General features: G+C 40.8%; 1 protein-coding gene across 1 annotated transcript; it reads left to right on the top strand.

Annotated features, from left to right (window-relative positions):
- Window positions 1-1,592: 1,592 nt before the first annotated feature.
- On the top strand, window positions 1,593-16,176 carry CFAP161 (cilia and flagella associated protein 161). Its single transcript, XM_032175004.2, has 7 exons — window positions 1,593-1,736; window positions 2,608-2,697; window positions 3,225-3,457; window positions 4,758-4,842; window positions 10,785-10,943; window positions 14,864-14,937; window positions 15,339-16,176. Exons 1-7 carry the CDS (start codon window positions 1,668-1,670, stop codon window positions 15,532-15,534), a joined length of 906 nt encoding a protein of 301 aa, XP_032030895.1. The 5' UTR covers window positions 1,593-1,667; the 3' UTR covers window positions 15,535-16,176.
- Window positions 16,177-17,529: the final 1,353 nt, after the last annotated feature.

The following is a 17,529-nucleotide window of genomic DNA, read 5'->3' as shown; positions in this document are numbered from 1 at the left end:
AAATCTGTATCAGTGTAAGTATTTACTGAATGACTCAATCATTAGAACCTTGTTAAAAATGTAGAGACTAGAGCTGCTTTGTTTTATTCTTGATTTTATGGGGAATATGAAAAATACTTAAAAGGAAAAACAAACAAACATGACTTTGGAGTCAGAAAGTTTGGATTGAGTCCTCTCTTTGAGCAACTTTTAGCAGTTTGAATTTCGACTGCTAGCTTCTTTGAGTCTCCGTTTCTGAATTTATCAAATGCAATTAGTGGTATACTATCTGATCTAACTGCTTTGTCCTATGTGTCCTTCAGAAGTATCCTCGAATGTGGTGATGTATTGACAGAGCTGGTGGATTCACCAGTATGTGGGAATGTTCCTATTTTTATTCTACACTTCAGCCTGCCAGTTCAAATTCTTCCCAGTTCAGCTCCAAAGCAGCCCCTCTCCCACGACTCAAAGGCCATCCAATTCCCATTCTTACAGTTCCTCAAGGCAGAAAGGATCCTTCAACTCCATATATATATTAAATATATATAAAATATATATTTAATATATATTTAATATATATATATAATATATATATAATATATATATAATAATATATATATATATTTTTTAAGTGTGCCCAGGCTGGTCTAGAACTCCTGGGCTCAAGTGATCCTCCTGCCTCGGCTTCCCAAAGTGCTGGATTATAGGCTTGAGCTACCATGCCAGCCCATCAGCACATCTTTAATTGCACTTTTCACAGTCTTCCTGAAGTAATTAGTTTTCATGAACTATCTTTTCTTTTAGACTGGCTTTGCTGAAGGGAGCGAAGGCTCCTGTCTTCCATTTCAGTCATGTCTTACTAGACACTAAATACAGGTAAATTACTGAATGCATTCAATCAGCATCAAGCCTCCGGTGGTCCTACAGTAACTGGTGTCCCTCCCCTCCCCAGAAAATAATGTTTTGTTTTAATAATGTTGGCTACAGCAGAGTCTGGTTTTCTTAAGAGTTCCCGCAAATCACAGACTCGTCCTTTAACTTTGAGACCCAGGGAGGGAGGGAGCAACAGAGGGAGGGAGGGAGAATGCTGTCAAGTCGGCAAAAATATGGACAACCTCAGAAACCTATAAACAGAAATACACTAACATGGTATATTTCTTACTTTTAAGGCCCTGAAATTTTTAATTCTCCTTTCTTCTTTCTATGCGATTTTGGTTTCCAAATGTCTACATTGGGCAGGTATTGTTTTATGATTAGGGCGAAATTGCGGCTGCTGCTGCTGCTGATTCCAAAAAATAGGCTGCAAGCAAGCTGTGCTTCCATTTAAAAGCTCCTCTTTGTTGCCTCGACAAGCAAGGGGTACTCGATAGCACTTTTCGGTTAGATTCTAATAGAAAGAAAGCTTTAAATTTCTCTCTCGGAAGCACTTTGTCAGCCAGGGTTTTCCCTCTCGCCCGCCCTGCAGTTAAGGAAATCTAAGAGGTGGAAGTGGGGCGGGCTGGAGGGCCACAGACAGCCGCTGACCCAGACGCCCCATCTCCTGCCCCAGAGCCAGGCTGCGCGCTGTCACTTATTGGCCAGCAGGGTCCCAGACTTTGACCAATCGCCTGGGGCCGGGTCGTCATGGCGACTGGCCAAGCTAACGCAAGGTGTCGGAGGGCTGCCCACTTGCTGAACAGCAAGGAGCGATGGCGCAGAACTTGTATGGTCCAGGAGTCCGGATAGGCAACTGGAACGAGGATGTCTACCTGGAGGAGGTACGCAGGGTGTGGCCAGGCGCAGACCCGCAGCTCAGGGACTCCCAGACCCTGCTCTAAATTCAATCTCCTGCTTTGAGCGCCTCAAGCCTCCTCTCTCACCCAGCATACAGCGAATACCTCTAAAATTCCCCATTTCTCTATAAACTCCCAAGGAATCTCACCTGCCGAACTGCAAACCCAGGTCTCACTGACCTCTGCTCCGAGCACCCTGACTTTTCTTTCTGTGGGTCGTTTGTCCTCCCAAAGGTCGGGCGCCTTGATTCTCAAGCCCCTGGCCTGTGTCTCCTGCTTAGTCTAGAGCCCCACTAAGTCCCCCGTATTCCTTAGTCTTACAGTCTCGGGCTGCGGGCCAGGTGAGGACACAGGCTCTAGGTAGAAATAATATCCCTCCCCACTCCAACTCTGCCACGCTTGCCCTCTTAAATGACCCTGAGTATTCCTTTTATTGACGTTGTACTCACTGCCTCGTATTCTCCCAAGGGTGGTCTTAACAAGGCTCTGAGCCATTCGTGTATGGGTCAGGTTGGGGAGGGGTGAACTTTCTAGTGTCAGTCATCATACAGTCAGGGGACACCTCAGCAGGGAAGACATGGCCTCCAAATGTCACTCAGGATGGTATCTGGCTGGAGTAATTACTGGTGATGTTTCTTTTTCTTTGTTTTGCCTTTCTCATTTTTCTAAACATTCTATAATATAGTAAAAATATTAAAGTAGTGCTAAAACGTTCCATCATTCCCATTATGCTCACATCACTTTTTTTGTACTCAAATTTTGCTTTTTCAACTTGGAAGAGCTTCTGACCTAAAAGTTGTTAATACTAGCATCTGTATTATTCAGGGCTACTGTTGTTGATTTTCTCTTTAACTAGGAGCTCATGAAAGACTTCTTAGAGAAGAGAGACAAGGGGAAACTTCTCATACAGAGAAGTAGAAGACTAAAACAGAATCTCTTGAGACAGGTAATTTTAAATTCAAACATTGTTTTCAAAATTCTGTCGAACTCGGTGTGAGTATATGTTAAGCAAGAAAAAAATTTCATAACTGAGTTACCATTTGGAAAATAACAGTTTTTAAAAACAACATTTGCAATGTTTTAAATTCTTCTAAGATTTTAGAAACATAAACGAAGTCTGCCCTAAATCATGTTTACCTGCATTTTACAAATAAAGAAATAAATGAGTTAATATGTAAATAAGTAAAATGCCCCTTAGTTGGTAATCGATAAATTTTTCAGTGAATGTTGAATTTCTAGAATAATGAGTAAATCCATGTGATTTTCACCAGCTTTATTTGACTTCATTTGGGATTATTGGGAGCTTTGCCTTGGCAAAGGGGAAGGGAAAGGAAGAAGGAACTAAGGGTTCGAGGGAATCCAAGTGAAATCCTGAATGAAATGGGTACTAGTCTGAGAAGGAAGAAAATTGCCTTGGCAGTGACTGTTGAGGAATTGCATGGTTTATGTAATAAACTACTATTAAAATTGTAGATGCAACTTTCCGTAACTGAAGATGGCTACATTCATTACGGTGACAAAGTGATGCTTGTGAATCCTGATGATCCTGACACAGAAGCTGATGTGTTTCTGGGTGGGGACCTGAGCCTGTGTATGACTCCAGATGAAATTCAGTCCCATCTGAAAGATGAGTTAGAGGTACCCTGTGGCCTGAGTGCAGTTCAAGCCAAGACTCCAATTGGCAGAAACACTTTTATCATTTTGAGGTAAAGAGACTTTAATTTTCAGTTCATTTTCATCATAAATATGTTTCACTTGTAGCTTAAAGATTCCTGGGTATTGGAGCCACTGACTGGAGGGAAAGGTTTTGTGAACATATTTCGTGATTTTCATCTTGCTTTGCTTACCTTGAGAATTATTGTCAAGGGAACTTCACAATCCCTTTTTACCTTGGACAGCAGGATAATTGTGTTCAATTCAAAATGCTTAAATCGTGAGTATAGGATCCAGGGAATTAAATCCATATTCTGCCCGGAAGCAAAGTGGGTTTTCCCTATAACATTTTGGAACTCTGAGCTCATTTGAGTGTTTTCATTGTTCTTAATATGGCTATGTTTTTTTTTTTTTACAATAAAAACGTATAGTTTAATACAATGTGGCACTAGATGGGATTTGCTCTTCTAAAATTAACTGTCCATTTAAAATGTACTTGAAGAGATTTTGTAAATGAACAATTAAATCCTTAGAGAAGAAATAGATACATGATACAATTAAAAACTATTACTAATTCATATGACAACAATGTAAGCATTGCAAGAATATATAGACCTGGGCCAGGTGCAGTGGCTCATGCCTGTAATCCCAACACTTTGGGAAGTCAAGGCAGGCAGATCACCTGAGGTCAGGAGTTCAAGACCAGCCTGGCCAACATGTCGAAACCTCATCTCTACGAAAAATACAAAAAATGAGCTGGGCGTGGTGGCAGGCTCCTGTAATTCCAGCTACTCGTGTCACTGAAGCATGAGAATCACTTGAACCTGGGAGGTGGAGGTTGCAGTGAGCCAAGATTGCACCACTGAACTCCAGCCTGGGGGAAAAAAAGAATATATAGACAGTTCTTCAAGTTCTAATTTAGATTTCCTTTGAATACATACGTTAAGACAACTAAAAATTGATCACAACCTCTGTTTCCTGAAGGATTAAGAGGGAACTGTATTAAATGTCTACAAATGTGTTACCTTGGTTCTCTCTGAAGATGTCAATGCACTTGACCAGAATTCCTTAGTATACATTAGCAAGATGTGCTTAGTTTACTCTAACCAGAGGCTCACAAAGTGGGGATGCTTTGTGTGCTAGCTATGGTGCAGGGCAGGGAGTAGGGTGCTAGCTGGATTTTAAGACCAAAAGAAAACACCTTTTTAAAAAATTATTTAATTCAGTTACAGTATGTGAATATAAATTATCAAAAAACTGATTACAAACAAAATTGCATGCCTAAAAAATAGTCATAGAATGATTCTAATACAGAGAGTTTACATTTACATTATACTTATTGTCCACTGACAGTGTACACAGAGATGCCACTGGTCAAGTCCTTAGATATGGGCAGGACTTTTGCCTGGGGATAACAGGAGGATTTGACAACAAAATGGTGAGTTATCACTTTGAATATCTACTTTGGATCAGTCATTTCTGGTGTCAGCTTGCAGCTTTTCACAGGCAGTTTTGGGCCAAGCCAGTCTTTCCTTTTAACTTCCCAAAGTACAAAAACTACACCCTTAAAAGCTAAAGAGTAAGGGAGGAAAACCATTTCACAATGCAGCTGGCAAAAAGCAAAAGTTTATACCACTTCCATCTGTAAATTAAATGATTGAATTCATTAATAACCATCTGATACCTGTCAAATGTTGCCAATGCTAGCAAGGCATATTATCTGACAACTTTTTTATGTAAACTTTTGATGATCAGACTTTTGCCTAGTATGGGAGTAAGGACAATATGAGATGCTTAAATTTGCATAAACCAGGGAGCCTTGGGGATTAGGAAGTATAATAGAACCAGATAGATTTCGGTTTGAATTTCAGATGCGTACCTATGGGATGGGAATTTGGGTAAGTTATTTAATGCTTTTTGAGCCTGTTTCTCATCTATAAGATGGTGCGTATTAATCTGCCTTACTACATGCCAGGCAGTGTTGTAAATGCTTCACATATTTCAACTCTCCTAATCCTCCAAACATGCCTTTGAGGTAGGGACTATTTTACCTTTAATTTACTGATGGAAAAACTGAGGCACTAAGAGGTTAAGTGATTTCTGACTCAAGTCACTCAGCTAGCAAGTAGCAGAGCTAGTACTATATCACTTTTTTATTGAATTAATAATTCATTTACTATATGATGTAGCGTTATTATTATTTTTGATACCACTAAGAAAATGCAATGCTGCCTGCTGAGTGCAGTGGTTCATGCCTGTAATCTCAGCACTTTGGGAGACCAAGGCAAGAGGATCACTTGAGGCCAGGAGTTGTAGACCAGCCTTGGCAACATAGCAAGACCTCATCTCAACAAAAAATTTTTTAAAAATTGGCCAGGTATGGTGGCGCGCTCCTGTAGTCCCACATACTTATGAGGCTGAGGTGGGAGGATTGCTTAAGCTGGAAGGTAGAAACTGTAGAGTTTGCACCACTGTACTCCAGCCTGGATGACAGAAAGAGACCCTGTGTCAAAAAATAAAAATAAAAAATAAAAAGAAGAAGAAGAAACAATGCTACCAATTAAACTTTGACACCCCACAGATGGTAAGTTGCAGCCTGATAAATATTGACTTATTGAAAAAAGGGAGTAAATTACCATTTCTTAACCAGAGATTAACACCATTAACATTTTGGCTTATTTTTACTTTCCTATGTGTTTTTTAAACTTAGATAAATATACAGATAGGTTATTCTTTCTAAAATAGCATTTTTAAAGCTTTTTAAAATGACAAAAGCATTTAATGAGAGCATAAGATATAATTGTGTGGTGGTATCATAATTTACCTAGCCTTTCTTCTACTTTTGGGCCGTTGGGTTTGCTCCAATATTTCTCTTATACGTAAAGTTCCAGTGTGCATTTGTATATAAATGCTTAAAGCTTCCGCTCTCAAACTTCAAATTAGGAATTCTACCTTTAGGATAGATTTTTGGGCAAAGAATTACTGAGTCAAAGACTTGGAACCAACCCAAATGTCCAACAACAATAGACTGGATTAAGAAAATGTGGCACATATACACCATGGAATACTATGCAGCCATAAAAAATGATGAGTTCGTGTCCTTTGTAGGGACATGGATGAAACTGGAAAACATCATTCTCAGTAAACTATCGCAAGGACAAAAAACCAAACACCGCATGTTCTCACTCATAGGTGGGAATTGAACAATGAGAACTCATGGACACAGGAAGGGGAACATCACATTCCGGGTACTGTTGTGGGGTGGGGGGTGGGGGGGGCGGGGACAGCATTAGGAGATATACCTAATGCTAAATGACGAGCTAATGGGTGCAGGAAATCAACATGGCACATGGATACATATGTAACAAACCTGCACATTGTGCACATGTACCCTAAAACCTAAAGTATAATAAAAGAAGTTAAATGATAAAAAAAAAAAAGAAACCCAAAAAAACAAAACAAAACAAAACAAAACAAAAAAAAGAATATGAACACATTTAAAAGTATTGATACATATAAAGAGTTCTTTTTGTAATGGGCTGTACCAATTTGCACTCTCAGTAACAATAAGAATGATCATATAGCACTTCATTGATTGTATTAAATATCATAATTTAAAACTTTGCTAATTTGACAAGCAAACAAAATGAAAAGAAAAAATGATATGTAAATGTTGTACTACTTGTAATTTCTCCTATATTTTAAGTTTGTTCTCTTTCCCTTATCTCTTCCTTTCTCGCTTCTTTTTTCTTTCTCCCTCCCTCTCCTCTCTCCTGCAAATCATCCGTTTTTTGCCTTTGTATTGATTTGGGTTTATATACCATTGATTACTAAATTTTGTCATATGTGTTGCTAATATTTCCATTTGCTGCTTGGCTTTTAAATTGTAGTTGTTCTAATATTATATTTTTGAGTAAAATGTATCAGTGTTTTTCTTTGTAATTCCTTCCATTGCTTTTAACTTTTAAAGACTGCTTCAGAGATCTGATAAAAAGAAAAACTTGAATTAGCTTCTAGATGTTTGCAATTTGACTTTTGCTTACATTTATTATTTAATCAACTTGGGATTTATTTTGATAAAGGGTTTTATGTGAATATCTCATTTTGTCCCAGATGACTGGTCAGTTATATCTTATCTCTTGAATGATTATTCCTTTCTCTACAGATGCATGACATTTCCCTTAGCATATATTAAATTACTGTATATACTACCCTGTGCTTCTGAGCTTTCTATTTTGATCCGTTAAGCCCTAGTTGTCTATTTCTTTTTTTTTTCTTTTTTTTTTTGAGACAGGGTCTCACTCTGTTACTTAGGCTGGAGTGCAGTGTCACGAATATGGTTCATTGCAGCTTCCACCTCCCAGGCTCAAGTAATTCTCCTGCCTCAGCCTCCTGAGTAGCTGGGACCACAGGTGCACATCATTATACCTGGCTAAGTTTTTAAAAATTATTTTTTATATATATATATATATATTTATTTATTTATTTATTTTTGTAGAGATGGAGTTTCGCCATGTTGGCCGGGCTGGTCTTGAACTCCTGAGTTCAAGTGGTCCTCCTGCCTCCGCCTCCCAAAGTGCTGGGATTACAGGTGTGAGCCACTGCACCCAGCCCAGTTGTCTATTTTTATTCTAGGACTATAGTGCCTTAATTATTAGAGCTTTATGATAGGGCTCATAGCCCTGTGACCTTGACAGCTCATAGGGCTAGTTGCCTCTCATTACACTTCTTTGTCTGAATTATGTTAGGAATTAATTTCTCAGTTAAATGTAATGGTTATTTTTTTCAAGTCCCTCTGCCCTTGTGGGGAAAATATTACTTGGTATTATATTTTGATTGGCATTGTAAAATTAAGTAAATTGACATATTTAGTAACTTTTCCATATTTCTTCTTCTGAGATGTCTCTCCATTTATTCTCTCAGCAAAATTTTCTATCACCCAGTAAAATTTTGTGGTTTTCTTTACATGGACTTGACAATGATTTTGTTAAAGATTTTTCCTTGGTATCTTGTATTTTCAGATGCTACTGTAGAGAGGTCGTTTTGATAGAATAAGGATAGAACATTTGATAAAATAAAGGATAATTTCTCTTATAAAAATATAAGAAGGCTATTGATTTGTATATTCACCTTTGATGAAATCACTTACTCTTATTAATTCTATAGTTTTTTCAGTTGATTCTTTTATGTTTTCTAGGCAGACAGTCATTTAATCTTCAAATGATGACAATTTTCTCTCTTCCCCAATTCTTATACCTCGAATTTTGGTTTCTTATCTTTGAATTAGCAAGCCCTTCTGGGGCATTCATAGAAGCATTGGTGACATAGTGGCCTACTGGGCTAGTTCCTGATTTTTATTATTGTTTTACTTTAGGTGAACAAAGCAGTTTGTGGTTTGAGACAGATAGTATTTGCCTTTTTTTTTTTTTTTTTTTTAAAGTCAGAGTCTCACTCTGTCGCCTAGGCTGAAGCGCAGTGGTGCGATCTCGGCTCACTGCAGCCTCTGCCTCCCGGGTTCAAGCAATTCTCATGCCTCAGCTTCCTGTGTAGCTGGGATTATAGGCGCCTGCCACCACACCTGGCTAAGTTTTGTATTTTTAGTAGAGACAGGGTTTCACCATGTTGGCCAGACTGTCTCGAAGTCCTGACCTCAAGTAATCCTCCTGCCTCAGCCTCCCAAAGTGCTGGGATTACAGGCGTGAGCCACTGTGCCTGGCCTTACTTGCCTTTTTAAGTTCTGGTTTTCTTGTTGCTCTGAAAGATACCATCATCCAGGGCCAATGGCGAATCTACCTTGGGCCCATCTTCCTTCCCCACCCACGTCCAGCTGATTACCAGGTCTCTTCCTCTGTTCCTAGGCACTGTTCTCCCTTCGTACTGCACTTTGGCCTGTTTCTCATGTCCATTGCAGCCCCTCAGCAGCCCAGGCCCCATTGTTTTGCCCTTTTAGTCTATCCTGACTTCAGACCATACTAGACAAGGTGCTGCCAGGTTGATATATTTTTTTTAATTTTAACTTTTAACATTTATTATTATTATTATTTATTTTTCAGGTTGATCTTTTACAAGCACAGGTCTGGTCACCCCCCATCCTCACTGGAGTCAGCAGTGGCTCCCCATTGCCCTTTGAGTGAAGTTGTGGCTGTTTGCTGTGGCATTTGAGGCCCTCTGTAATACATCCTCGCCGTCTCTGTGCTCACCCCCTCTGGCTTTCCAGCCTCCTCCTCAGAGCCTCTTTTGATCCCCTAGGAAAGCACTGTGCTGCTACCTCTGCCTCCCACAGCTCATTGCAAATCTGCTGGACCTCCCTAACCAGAAAGATGCATGCAGGTGCTTCCCATTTCTGTGCTCAATCACCTCTTCCGCTAGGTGGAGAACCTCATGAGGATAGTAACTCATCTCTGCCTTCCCCATAGTGCCTCACAGCACAGCCTTGCATGGGAAAGGTGCTTATTGGAAACCTGTCGAAATATGCAGAAACTACCTCTACGTTCAGGGTGGGGCTGAACCAGTGAAGAACTAGCAAAGAACTAACATTTTGGACTTTTCAGCAGGATGGGGGTTTTTTCTTGGCAAGGTTACAGGCAGCCAGGTAGCCGACATAAATTTCCAGCATGGACATCAATTCCAGAGGGGTGTGGGTCACCTTGAAGGCTCACAAATGAATATCAGCTGTGAGGATATTGATTTGAAGAATAATTCATTTAATGTGATGAGTTTAACGCAACATCATTTATATTAAATAAAATATTAGTCCATGGCTGGGCATGGTCGTTCACACCTATAAACCCAGCACTTTGGGAGGCCGAGGTGGGAGGATTGCTTGAGACCAGGAGCTCAAGACCAGCTTGGGAAACAGTGGGATCCTATCTCTACAAAAAATAAAAAAAAATTAGCTGGGCATGGCGATGTGCACCTGCAGCCCCAGCTACTCAGGAGGCTGAGGTGGGAGGATCGCTTGAGCCCAGGATTTGGAGGCTGCAGTGAACCGTGATTGCCACTGCGCTCCAGCCTGGGCAACAGAATGAGACCCTGTCTCAAAACAAAACAAAACAAACCCGTTGTTCCAGTTCCTATATCCTGAAGGGGAACAGGGGACAGGGAGTAGGAAGGAGAGAGGAAGATTGAGTTTGGTATTCAGAGGAAGGAAAAGTAGTTGGAGATGTGAGTGTGTGTAGGCGTGTGTGTGTGTCTTGGTCTCAGCATGCCAGATGGCATATCTAAGGTAGAGGAAAATTGTGCTTTCTCATACAATCAGTAAGAACAGAGTTCTTGAGAACTGCTTTGAATGTGCTTGCCATCCAGCCAGTCAATTGCTTCTTTATTCTCCAGCTTTTCACAGAGCTCTGACTTAGTGCATCTGCTTGCTGTCATTTTCAGTTGTATTTATCAAGTGACCACAGGACCCTCCTGAAATCATCTAAGAGGTCTTGGCTCCAGGAAGTGTACCTAACAGATGAGGTCTCCCATATAAACTGCTGGCAGGCTGCCTTCCCCAACCCCCAGTTACGCCTGGAATATGAAGGCTTCCCCGTCCCGGTGAGTGCAGCATTGGGAAGACATGGGTGCCTATGCTATGAAATGGATGCAATTTATTCCTGTCTATAAAACAAAGACTTATAGCTCAAATGCCATATGACTTTCTCTCTCTTTTCAGTCTTTTTTTTTCCATTTATAACACACAGACTTATAGCTCAAATGCCTTATGGCTTTCTCTCTCTTTTCCATTTATAACACAAGTTTGGAAGGTACTAATTTACCCCATGGCGGCATCCTGCATTAGAGTTTCTCAACTCTGGCTGCACATTAGAATCGCCTCAGGAACTTTCTAAAAACCTCAGGCCCTGCCCCTGTCATCAGGTTAAGAACCACTGATGTGCGATCATAAGGGTTGTGACACTGCTTCCTTTGCACTGTTTTCGCTAAGGCCTCCGCTAAGTACTAATTTTTAAGGAATTTGAGCCCAGGTGTGGTGGTTCATGCCTGCAGTCCCAGCACTTTGGGAGGCTAAGGTGGGAGGATCTCTTGAGGCCAGGAGTTGAAGACCAGCCTGGGCAACATGGCGAAACCCCTGTCTCTACAAAAAATATAAAAATTAGCGGGATGTGGTGGCACACACTTGTAATCCAAGCTACTCAGGTAGCTGAGGCATGAGAATCTCTTGAACCCAGGAGGCAGAGGTTGCAGTGAGCCATGATTGTACCACTGCACTCCAGCCTGGGTGACAAAGTGAGACTCTGTCTCAAAATAAATAAATAAATGAATAAATGAATAAATAAATAAATATTAGCCAGGTGTGGTGGTGAGCACCTGTAGTCCTAGCTACTTGAGAGGCTGAGGTGGGAGGATCACCTGAGCCTGGGATGTCAAGGCTGCCGTGAGCTGTGATTGTGCCACTGGACTCCAGCCTGATCAGCAGTGAGACCCTGTCTCAAAAAAAAAAAAAAAAGAAAAAGAAAAAGAGCTTAGGGAGAAGCCAAGGAGACAGCAGGGTAGCCACATGGTCAATGCAGTGGTCCTGCAGGACAGCATCATTCTCATTGTCACTGTGTGACATTTTCTCCGGATGCTGGGACCCATGGGACTGGAGCCTGGGGCATGGTCCTGACGAGAAGGTGGGAGGTCTTGTGGGCACAGAGTAGGCCTCCCTATTTCAAGGGCCAGAGGCTTTCCTGCTCACGAGGCATCCAGCAGACAGAATGAAGATGTGTTGGCAGCCACTGCGTTGAGTATGGAATTAGTAGCAAGCATGGCCAGGTTCGCTTGTGACTGACCAGGAAGTGGCCGCAGTTGCAGGCCACTGAGTCTACCCGATGCAGCATGCCTGTCCCTCACCTCTGCCAGGTGGACCCTGACTTCACAAGGTTTTTTCTCCAAGCACGGAGGACATATATATTATCTACAATGAAACAGGCTTTACAAATTATTCTCTTTAGATGTCCTTTGCTAAGCTTTGCTCTTCTGAGAATTGCCTTCTAGTTCCACAATTTAAACTGGCAGTGCCTCAGTTTCCCTATCTAAATTCGGGGTGTTAATAGTACCTACCTCATGAGGTTTTGTGAAGACTAAATTGTTAGTACATTTAGAGTGCTAATTTGAAAAGTGCCTGGCTCATAGAAGCCACCCACAAGTGTTTTTTGTTGTCATGACCGTTGTTGTTATACGGTTATTGTTGCTGGTTTTTTTAAAAGGTTAAGGGAGCAGTCAGTGTTCCAGATACCAGGAGTTCTTTTCTCCATTACTAATTCACCTTATGGCTTCAGGAAAGTCTCCCCAGGCCTCACTGAGACATGGTTACACATCTGCAAATGGAAAACCTCAAACCTGTCTGAGCTACCTTGCACATGTCAATGACCTCTGGCTAGAGAGACCACTGGGAACAACTGTGGTTTAACAGGTTGGGTAAATTACTTATTGCAGTGAGGGAGAACACACACCATGGGGAAGCATGAAAGAGCGTGTTAGGATGCTAACAGAATTTGGGCTTTGGTTGGGTGGTGTTGGAGAGAATCCCAAGAAGTGAGGCTTTGCTCTGGACTGGATGCTGTCAGGAAGTGGGGGATAATCCTATGATTGATTATCTCAATAAATCTTATCTCTAGGGAGGGCCAGACTAGAGTGAAGACAAAGCTGTCATTAGTAAAGAAGCAGCAGTCAGTCACTCATATTAGCTGGGAGAGGCCAGTGTTTGGTATTTAGTGGCTTAGCCAATGTTTGTGTTTTGTGTGTGTTCAGATATGATTATAGAGTTCTCTTGCTTTTGTTTTGACCCCTCATCATCACAGAGTGGCCTTGTCTGATGTGGACATTCTGTGAAGTTGATTCTGTTCCCAGGAGAACACTAAGGCCTACTTGTCAGTGCCAGGCCAACCCCTGGATGGCAGGGCTGCTTTTTCTTTCTTACACAGCTTTTAACTTACATGAGTCAGGATTTTGAAATAATATATATTTTTCCTGATGGTAAACATATGTTCACTTATGAAAAGTCAGGAAAGCACAAAAATAATATGAAAATTACCAGTAGTTCCATTCCAGAGAAAGCCATTGCTTATCATTTCTTTTTACAAGATAGGACATCATGAAGATACTTCTTGTTTTCCATTAAATAACACCATAGACCATATCTTGTGTGGCAAAGATCTTCTCCAATATAACTTTGAGTGATGATTTCATCATACAGATATCTACAATAATGTATTTCATCCATCCATTATGGTTTGGCATCTAAATTTTTCTGTGCTGTGTGTGTATAAATACATGTACAGTCATGTGTCACTCAATGATGGGGATAAGTTCTGAGAAATGCATCATTAGGCAATCATGGTCACCCTGACAATGATTTTGTCATTGTGTGGACATTGTGAAAGGAAAATCAATCTCGGGACCTAAACTCACTATGTCAAAGGGAAAGTCAAGCTGGGAATGGGGTCACGCAAACCTGCCTCCCATTTTCCTCTTAAACAGGATAGCTACAAATACATATATATATATTTTAAAGCTACATACATCCCTCACAATTTGTCCTCAAGGAAATTCCTTGTGGACCCAAGATCTTTACCTTAAAACAGTTATGTGGAATGTTACCCTGACAATGTAAAGTGATAGCTTATCTTCACAGTATGCGACAAAGGACAGAACTAAAAAGTCATCCTTCCGCTCACCTGAGACAAAGGCATATAGGAATGCTCCCTCTGCCCCATGTTGATTTCATCTTATGTAAAAATGCAGATTCAACAAGCACAAGACGAATGCATAAGTAACTATTTCTCTACCACCCTCTCACATGTAAAATGGGTATTTGGTGAACACTGACCGAAAACTCAAAAGAACGCAACTGCTTGCCTCTTTTATTTACCCTCCTTTTGTTGTTGTTGTTTTTTCTTTCTTCCTCTTCCCCCCAGTACCCACTCTTTTCACTTTAAATATTGAGGTCCCCAGACTCTTTTCGGGAAAAAGCATGGACCGCCGATTTTTCCTGTTGGTCCGTGTTCTTTTTGGTGGGCGCATCCTTGACCTTGGCAAATAAACCTCTTAAAATAATTGAGACTCGCCTCAATAATTTTCTTTGATTTACACATCATAAATGTACTTACACAAACCTAGATGGCGTAGCCTACTACACACCAAGGCTACGTGGGATAGCCTCGTGTTCCTAGGTGTACAAACCTGTACAGCATGTTACTATACTGAATACTGTAGGTAACTGTAACACAATGGTAAGTATTTGTCCATCTAAACACAGAAAAGGTACAGTAAAAATAGGGTCTTATGGTCGCATAGGTGGTCCTTTGCTAAATGAAATGTGAAGTGGCACATGACTGTGAATATATATAATTTTTTTCTACTAAATTGAAATAAATGTATAGTATAATTCCAAATTTTTGCTTTTAGGGAAGCTTTTCCCTAAAAGCAAAAAAAAATTTTAGAATGCTAATAATACATTTTCTTTATCTGTTAAGGCAAATGCTAAAATTCTCATCAATCACTGTCACACAAATCGGGGACTGGCAGCCCACCGGCATCTTTTCTTAAGGTATGGTATTTCAGGGTACAACAAAATGCTGTGATTGGGGCTGGGGGCCATGAATATAAGCAAAGAAGCTCAATTGACAGTGTATGGCTGCACATACACAAAATGTCCTTTGCTGACGAAATACCGCCACATAGAACTTCGATGTTGTGAAAAATCCTATTAGAGCCCCTTCTCTTATACAAATCCTTCCCCTACAGGAGGATTTGTAATGGGATCCTACCAGCCTAATCTTTGCCCAGATAGGGTGCAACCTCCCTGCAAACATGTCCCATTTTAGAGATTCCCTAGGGCTTTATCTAGCAATCCGCTTCTTAAGGTGCTTTTGAGATTAAATTATTAATAACAGCTTCTTGAGAGTTGTTATTCAATTTCAAACCACAATTGATTCTCTCTTGCTCCAGCACCTATTTTGGAAAGGAGGCTGAGGTTGTAGCTCACACATACTTGGATTCACACAGAGTTGAAACACCAAGGAACCATTGGATGTTGGTTACTGGGAATCCCAGGGATGCCTCGTCCTCCATGTTGGATCTGCCCAAACCACCCGCAGAGGACACTCGAGCCATGGAGCAGGCCATGGGCCTTGACACGAAGTAACACACCAGGCACGCACATGTTTTCCCTGGTCCCGCTCTCATCAAATGTAGCTTTAAAAGAAATTAACAACCTTGGTCGTGCCTCAAGCTATTTTTGAATCAGATGTGGAACTCTCTGGGCACTATATTAAAATAACGATTACATTAAGATTATTGAATTTGTGGTGGGAGTCTAGGGCTGAAGAAAAACAGCTCTGGAGAATAAATTGTATTTGAAAGTGACAAACAATAGCCTTTTGTTGATAAACAAATGCTGAAGAACTCAGCTTCCTCTACTTATATCCTTCATTGTCTACAAGGACAAGGCGTTACTTTTTAAAGTTATGTCTATGTAATAAAGCTGTTGGAACTATACTGAATTTTTGGTACCACAGTTTCCCTCTTGAATGTACTAAAACACAAAAAACTGACAGCTCTGAGCTGTGGCCTTACCTTGGAATTAAACATTTCCACCTTTGTAAAACCTCCTATTTTTGTTTCTACCTTTGGCTTTCGAGGTCAGGACCTCTACCTGATCAGTAACCTATTATTTTGTAATGATTTTTAAACTGCAGAATCTCTACCTTGTCTTTGAAACTGGCACATTAGTTGTGGCACCCATGTGATTAGAAAGTTCCTGACAAAATAAATGTATGTCCTTCCATTTATTTGTTCATCTGTTCCTTCCTCATTGAGTGCCTGTGATGTGTAGGGTATTATAAAGGGATGTAGGGTTTCCAAGTCTTGTAGATACAGGTAAACTATTAGGCTGCTTCACAAATATGTATACTGAGAGGTAGAACATGGGCTGTAAATGTGTTTTAAATAGATGCAGTTTCAGTCAATGCAGATTGACCCTCTTCAAGAAGGCAAGCATTTTCCATCAAGTACTGCAGGATTTAGGGCAGTCGTTCCAGCCTTGGCTATGCATTGCATTCACTCTGGGAACTGTAACAGTTACTGATTCCTGGTCTGAGCCCAGAAATTCTGATTGAATGGTCTGGGGTATAGCCTGGGCATTGGGCTTTGTCAGCGTTCTTTAGATGGTTCCCATGTGCAGCCATGGCGGAGACCCACTGTGTTAGGAGGTGGAGGAGGAAGCAGTGGTTTCTTAGGGTGGTCAGAGGAGGCTTTCCTCAGCAAGTCTCTCTGGCTGCACATTAGAATCTCCTGAAGAATACTGAAAAACCCCGTGGCCCAGGCTGCACTCTGGACCATTCAATCAGAATTTCTAGGGTGAGACATTAAAAAAATACAGATGCTTGGGCCCACCCCAGAGCTTCTTCTTTTATTTGAAGTAGAACCCAGGTATTAGTATTTTTAAAAACTCACTAATTTACTTTATTTAAATTTAATTACAAATTTTTAAAACATTTTTAATTTTTAATTTTTGTGGGTATGTAGTAGGTGTATATATTATGCGGTACATGAGATTTTTTTTTTTTTTTTTTTTTTGAGATGGAGTTTTGCTCTTGTTGCCCAGGGTGGAGTGCAATGGCACAATCTCCGCTCAACACAACCTCCGCCTCCTGAGTTCAAGCGATTCTTCTGCCTCAGCCTCCCGAGTAGCTGAGATTACAGGTGTGCACCACCATGCCTGGCTAATTTTGTATTTTTAGTAGAGATGGGATTTCTCCATGTTGGTCAGGCTGGTCTCGAACTCCTGAACTCAGGTAATCTGCCCGCCTCTCAAAGTGCTGGGATTACAGGCGTGAGCCACCGCGCCTGGCCATGAGATGTTTTGATACAGGCATGCAATGTGAAATAATCACATTATGGAGAATGGGGTATCTGTTCCCTCAAGCATTTATCCTTTGTGTTACAAACAATCCAATTACACTCTTTTAGTTATTTTTAAATGTGCAATTAAGTTATCATTGACTACAGTCACCTGTTGTGCTATCAAATAGTAGGTCTTATTCATTCTTTGTAACTATTTTTTTTTGTGCCCATTAACCAACCCCACCTCCCTCTCAGGTCCCTAGTACCCTTTCCAGCCTGTGGTAACCATCCTTCT

This window comes from Hylobates moloch, unplaced genomic scaffold (genome assembly GCF_009828535.3).
Source record: "Hylobates moloch isolate HMO894 unplaced genomic scaffold, HMol_V3 SCAFFOLD_14, whole genome shotgun sequence".
Classification (NCBI taxonomy): Eukaryota; Metazoa; Chordata; class Mammalia; order Primates; family Hylobatidae; genus Hylobates; species Hylobates moloch.
This window is presented reverse-complemented; position numbering and strand designations above follow the sequence as displayed.